We start from the raw sequence: 7,073 nt of genomic DNA, 5'->3' as shown, positions 1-7,073 counted from the left end.
TAACTCAGGATGTATTACTAAAAGAAAGGCCACAAAATGATTTAAAAGTAATTTCAGGAGAGCATTATCATCTTATGGTGTTTCTTGCATCGAGTAATGTTTTGCAATGAGTAGGTAACTCTCATTATGATGGGGGGGGCGTGGGGAGTATTTTTGTTTGTTTGTTTTTTGTCTTTTTAGGGCCGCACCCACGGCATATGGAAGTTACCAGGCTAGGGCTAGTTACCAACAATAATGCCAGATCCAACCCGCTTCTGTGACCTATACCACAGCTCACAGCAACACCAGATCGTTAACCCACTGAGCAAGGCCAGGGATCGAACCCGCATCCTCACGGATACTAGTCAGGTTCGTTACCACTGAGCCACGATAGGAACTCCAGGAGTATTTTTATGTGAAAACAAAACAAAGAAGTGGGCCAGGTGCCCCAAGTCTGAACACAGAGAATGGTGAAAAAAAGCTGTCATGCTAGATGTCTTGAGATCCGGGATGCTCAGCTCAAATCCCACAAGACAGAGCTGGACTGGAGCTGGAACAGGGCGGTGTGAGCTTTCCTGACGTCACTGTCACACCTGTTAGCTGAACAAAGACAAAGCCTTGTCCTTTCTTGGATGTCCTCTACACCCCGGGATCTAGTTCCTCTTTTGCATATAGGTTCGCCACAGGCTGGCAACTTCAGGCTTCCAGCTCTTGGTCTGATTCTACCTCCTTTTCTGGAGACTCTGGTTACGAAGAAGATGGGGATGCCCAGGCACCAGGCACCTTTCACTGAGTGATCCACTCAGGTCACCTCTTGCCTCAAATAAGAGCAGGTGGGCCATCTGTGGGGTGCCAAGTGAAGATGACACCCCAGGGCACACTGAGACCCCAAGCCTCCTTCTGGGGGATGTTATTCATTGTTTTTCTAAGAGTCCTGGAGACCCTGCCTAATTTGAGCCTCCCTCCCACAACCATCACTTCTCCTCACTCCCCCAAACACTCTCAAAACTAGTGAGTGGCAGCACCCCCCCACACACACACACACCCCTCTTGGCCTTTCAGAAAAGCAAAGATCACCAACTTGACCTGCTGCTCTCAAAGGTGCCCATATGCCCAGTCTCATCCAAGGGCTCCATCAAAAGACCCAAACCCCACCCTGAGTGGCCCTTAGATGGGGACCTGATCTGGGTGAGGTGACGCGCACAAGTCTAACCCAGGTGCAGCTCACTGATTAATTTGGGCTTGGGAATAGGAAATTTCTGAAACAGGAGAAAAAGAGAACATTCACTTGAGCCCTTAGATGCCATGTGTGAGGCTAGGCTCTCACAGACACACACACACAGCGCTGGATTTGTAAACCACCCAGAGGAGCTGGAGGTAAATATGCCTCAGAAGTTGGGAAGTGCTCTTTGTTGGAGATGTTTCTTTTATAATGAACAAAGCTCTTCTTGAAATCTTGACTTGGGAATTTGAACCAATGAGTCCCAGAAAAGCAGCATGACTTCTGAGTACGAAGCGTGCCCACAAGTACACCAGAGGCGCTACATTTGCCACTGGATGTGCGACCAGAAATTTTAAGGTTGTTTCCACTAAGGGAAGGCTCCAACACCTATTTTCTGCCCCTCTCCCTTCTCTCTCAGGAGCCACACTGTCCTCACCGGGAGCCCAGACATCACTTCCATAGCTCCTCCTCTGGGCCCGTGCCTTTCTCAACCCTAACAACCCTTGTAGTCTTCTCCATCCTTCCCAGGGAACCCCAGGCTGCTAGACTAGTCCCAATCCCTCCCTAGGGATTTTCAAACCCAGTATCCTCTCCATTCATTCATTCATTCATTCATTTGCAAATGTTTGCTGAGTACCCTACTGAATGACCCAGAGCCCCAGCAGAGAAGACAACAGAAAAGAAAACCTAGGCTGGGTACATTAGGTGACTTACACACTGTCACCCTGCTGGGCAGAGGCAGAAGAGGTACTTAACCTGTTATCTGGCCTCCTCACCAGGGGTTTTGGGGGCTGAAAGACTGGCTGCAGAGCTAGTGGCATGAGGGCTGTACACAAGCTCCAGGGGAGTGGGGGAAAGGAAACCAGGTCACCTCCAGGTCCCACAATTTCCAGCCCAGGGAGGCCCCAGCCTGAGGGAGGGGGAGAAGGGTTGGTTGAAGAGCCCTTTCTCCCCACTTCCTTCACGCTCGGCACCACCCCACATTTCCAATCGCTATTGACCCCCTTCCTAATTTCTCTTTTGGACTCCTTTCAGGACTTCCCTTGCTTATCCCAGGGGTGTCCTCCCGCTCCTGGGCCTTCCTGACACCCAGCCCCAACTTCTGTCCCTCCTCTCCCAGATTGCCACTTTCCCCACTCAGCACCCCAACCCAGTTGTGAACACATGAGGCTCCGAGTTTCTCCTCCACACCCGGGAGCTCACCATCTCAGCCGCACGCCCTCGCCCTGCGGCTGCACCGCCTCCGCCGCCGCCGACCCCGCCGCAGAGGCGCTGGGTGTTGACGCGTTGCCATGGTAACCAGGAGCCCGCGCGGTCTGGGCCAGGCCCCGCCCCGGGCCCGCCCCTCCGCCCCTCCGCCCCTCCCCCCGGCTCTGGCGGGCAGACGCAGCGAGCTGTGGCTTCAGGAACCCGAACCCCTCCCTCTGACCTTTCCCGCCGGCACTTGAGCGGGAACTGAGGCCCTGAAAGACTGACCCGCCCCGGCGCGCCCCACTCTTCACTCTGCTTTGGCTGATCTCTTTGGATCAGGACCCAAAACCTCAAGGGCTAGTCTGGTCCCAAGTGGTCTAATTGCTGGCACCCCCTCCAGGGCCCAGGCCCAGGGTCATGGTTTTCCCCCTACACCCCATCTAGGTTACCTTAGTTACCGTTGACCCGTAGCGGTTGAGGTGCCAAGCCAAACCCTGAGGAGAACCTAGTCTGCAGAGAAGCAAGCAGGATCAGATGAAACAAAGTTTCATAACAGCAGAGAGTCTGGTTAGACCAAAGAAAGAACTTCCAGCCGTGAGGATAACATGTAGTTTCAGAAGCAGTTCCTTAGGATGGAGGCCTCAGACCTCCAGCTCAGAATGACCTGGGAGAGTTTATCAAAAATAAAATGTAGGGGCGTTCCCTTCGTGGCTCAGTGGAAACGATTCTGACTAGATTCCATGAGGACACAGGTTGGATCCCCGGTCTTGCTCAGTGGATTAAGGATCCGGTGTCGCCGTGAGCTGTGGTGTAGGTTGCAGACTCACCTGGGATCTGGCATTGCTGTGGCTGTGGTGTAGGCTGGCAGCTAGAGCTCTGATTCCACTCCTAGCCTGGGAAACTCCATATGCCGTGGGTGAGGCCCTAAAGAGACAAAAAATAAATGAATAATTTTTAAAAAATTAAAAAATAAAATGTAGGCCGTACAAGACTAAACTGAAATCAAAAGAGCTGGCTTTAGGGAAACTGCCTTTTAACACCTCACAGTTCGGATGTGCTGTTGTGAAAGGTTTTTAAGAGCTTTATGATTTTCCCAATTTGCTTTTGCCCCTATACCTCCTGACCTGCAAGGCCGAAATTGAACTGACCCCCACAGCCGTGCCTGCTCCAAACTTCACAAAGCCTTTCCCCTGGGAAAAGTATAATTTTTTCCCTCCAGTGCTAATAAACTGAACACTCTAAGGCCAAAAAAAAAAGTGGTGACTCTGCAGTTCTGCAAGTTCTCTGCACTTTCCCACTCCCGAACCTCTCCCACACCCTCACAGCCCACCTTTCTGAAGCTTGCTCCCACTTGACTTTCCTGTTGCCAAGCCAGTCACTGCCTCCTGTGACATAATTCGGGCTGATGGTTTGGCTGCCCAAGCTAATGGCATGAGGGCTGCACACAAGCTCCAGGGGGGTGGGGGAAGGGAGGCCAGGTCACCTCCAGCTGTTTTTAAAAGGGCTTAACTCCAGCAAGCCTCACATTCCTTCCCGAGATTCCAGCCTTATCTCCTTTGGGATTCCCAGAAGGACAAGTCAGGGGAAGAGGAGCAGGCACTGTTGAAGGTGGGGTCAAACCAGCAGCTGGAGGCCACTGGAGGGGAGGGAAGGGCTTCTTTTTTTGGGGGGGGAGGGTCTTTTTAGGGCTGCACCCATGTCATACAGAAGTTCCCAGGCTAGGGGTTGAGTCGGAGCTGTACGCCACTGCCACAGAAATGCCAGATCCAAGCCGCATCTGCGACCTATACCACAGCTCATGCCAACGCTCCTTAAGCCACTGAGCAAGGCCAGGGATCGAACCTGAGTCCTCATGGATACTAGTCAGGTTCATTACAGCTGAGCCACAACAGGAACTCTGGGATATATTAATTTGGGATTTAGTGGAACAGGTTTTGTGGTCCTCCATCACGTACACAGATAGTTAAGTTACTGCCAGCTGTCCTGGTGGAGGAATGGCTGCCTGAACCCTCCTTCCACCAGGCCACTATGCCACCTCACCTGATGTCAGGACAGGAAAGTACTGGCCATACTCTCCACGGGAATATGTGCTTTGGAGCCCAATACCAAGAGAATTTGCAAAGAGGAGGAAAAACATAGTTTGAAATGAGCAAAACCAGAAGTTCCTCTGTGAAAAGATTTTATCATTGTGTAAAACTCTAAGTGAGGCATCTGTTCTTATCAATGCCTGGTCAAAACTGAAGTTCTCCTGAGTTCCCATTGTGGCGCAGCAGAAACTACAAGATGGCAGCTTCGATACCTGGCCTTGCTCAGTGGGCTAAGGATTTGGCGATGCCGTGAGCTGTGGTGTAGATCACAGACGTGGCTCGGATCCTGCATCGCTGTTCCTGTGGTGTAGGCAGGCAGCTGTAGCTCCACTTGGACCCCTAGCCTGGGAACCTCCATATACCGCCATGGGTGTGGCCCTAAAAAGCAAAAACAAACAAACAAAAAACTGATGTTCTCGCTGGCCATGAAGAGACCCAGTAATACCACATATATAAATACAATATACATCTCATCAGAGAAGAATGTACCTCCAAAGACCTAAAATCACTGACAGCTTGTTTTTCCAACAGTGATATGTGTTCTTTTTGACTTCTTCTTATAGATAATTTTAAACACACTCCTGGAGTTCCCGTCGTGGCGCAGTGGTTAACGAATCTGACTAGGAACCATGAGGTTGTGTGTTCGGTCCCTGCCCTTGCTCAGTGGGTTGACGATCCGGCGTTGCCGTGAGCTGTGGTGTAGGTTGCAGACGCGGCTCAGATCCCGTGTTGCTGTGGCTCTAGCGTAGGCCAGTGGCTACAGCTCCGATTGGACCCCTAGCCTGGGAACATCCATATGCCGCGGGATCGGCCCAAGAAATAGCAAAAAAGACAAAAAAAAAAAAAAAAAAAAAAACCATGTTAAACACACTCCTGCTTGGATTTTTCTAAGTATAATGAGATGATCTTGGGAGTTCCCTGGTGGTCAGAGCATTAAGGGTCCAGTGTTGTCACTGCTGCAGCTCAGGTCACTCTGGTGACATGGGTTCGGTCCCTGGCCCAGGAACTTCTACAAGCCAAAAAGAATAAATAAATAAATAAACAAACTTGGAGTTGCCCTCGTGGCATAGCGGAAACGAGTCCAACTAGGAACCATGAGGTTGTGGGTTTGATCCTTGGCCTCACTCAGTGGGTTAGGGATCCATTGTTGCTGTGAGCTATGGTGTAGGTCACAGACAGATCCCTCATTGCTGTGGCTGTGGTGTAGGCCAGCAGCAACAGCTCTGATTAGACCCTTAACCTAGGAACTTCCATATGCTGAGAGTTCGGCCTTAAAAAAATTAATAAATAAAAATAAGACCAAAAAAAAAAGACAAATAGATAAACAAACTTAAGTAATAACCTTTTAAAGATAATAATAAAAATGAGTTGATCTTTCCATCTCAAAACTATTCAAGGCTTGTGTGTTTGCTTTCTACCACTGCTGCAACAAATTACCACAAACCTAGTGGTTTAAAACAACACAAGGTGGAAATTCCCATGTCTCAGCAGATTAAGGAAACAAGTTTGATCCCGGCCCAGAAACTTCCACATGCCTCAAGTGTGACCAAAAAAAATAAAAATAACAAATAACATAAAATAAGACAACACATGGAGTTCCCGTCATGGCTCAGTGGTTAAGGAATCCAACTAGGCATTGCCGTGAGCTGTGGTGTAGGTCGCAGACTGGCCTGGATCTGACATTGCTGTGGCTGTGGCATAGGCTGGCTGCAACAGCTCCAATTAGACGATTAGACCCCTATCCTGGTAACCTCCATATGCCATGGGTGTGGTCCTCAAAAGACAAAAAAAAAAGTTAATACAGGAGTTCCCATCATGGCTCAGAGTAAACAAATCTGACTAGCATCCATGAGGACTCAAGTTTGATCCCTGGCCTTGCTCAGTGGGTTAAGGATCTGGCCTTGCCATGAGCTGTGGTATAGGTCGCAGATGTGGCTCTGATCCCAAGTTGCTGTGGCTCTGGTGTAGGCCAGCAGCTGCAGCTACAATTCAACCCCTAGCCTGGTGGAAACCTCCATATGCCGTGGGTGCAGCCCTAAAAAGACAAAAGAAAAAACAGATAGATAAATAAATAAAATAAAGCAAAAAAAAAAAAAAAGTTAATACAGCTTGTGTATGCCCTTCTAATTTTTTTTTTCTTTTTCATCTTATGGCCAGACCTGCAGCATATGGAAGTTCCAGGGCTGGGGGTCAACTGGAGCTGAAGCTTCAGGACTACACCACAGCCATGGACAACACTGGATCCGAGCCTCATCTGCAACCTACACCACAGTACCAGGTCCTTAACCCACTGAGCAAGGCCAGGGATCGAACCTGAGATCTCAGGGATACAATGTCGGGTTCTTAACCTACTGAACCACAACAGGAATTCTGCATATGCCTTTCTAAACTGCTTTTTAGAAAATGTTTTTAAAGATTTAAATAATACAAGTGAGATTTAATAGATTTTGACCTATATCAAGAGCATAGGGAGTTTCCATCATGTCTCCGTGGTAATGAACCCAACTAGTATCCATGAGGACTCAGGTTTGATCCCTGGCCTTGCTCAGTGGGTTAAGGATCTGGCATTGCCGTGAGCTGTGGTGTAGGTCACA

General features: G+C 49.5%; 1 protein-coding gene across 4 annotated transcripts in view; it reads right to left on the bottom strand.

Annotated features, from left to right (window-relative positions):
- CFAP45 (cilia and flagella associated protein 45) overlaps positions 1 to 2,498 on the bottom strand; it is a 32,836-nt gene extending 30,338 nt beyond the window's left edge. The window contains exon 1 of one of the 4 annotated variants that reach the window (XM_021089588.2): positions 2,405 to 2,498. Coding sequence is in view for 1 of the 4 variants with exons in the window: in NM_001444434.1 (NP_001431363.1) it covers positions 2,405 to 2,407 (3 nt within the window). In the remaining 3 variants the exon portion in view is untranslated. 4 annotated transcript variants of the gene reach the window in all.
- Positions 2,499 to 7,073: the final 4,575 nt, after the last annotated feature.

The sequence above is a fragment of the Sus scrofa genome, chromosome 4 (genome assembly GCF_054392235.1).
Source record: "Sus scrofa isolate SSC_HxYL_T2T_F1_AM1 chromosome 4, Sscrofa_HxYL_maternal_Yorkshire_Landrace_v2.0, whole genome shotgun sequence".
NCBI lineage: Eukaryota > Metazoa > Chordata > Mammalia > Artiodactyla > Suidae > Sus > Sus scrofa.
The sequence above is the reverse complement of the archived record's forward strand: the minus strand, read 5'-3'. Positions and strand labels throughout refer to the sequence as shown.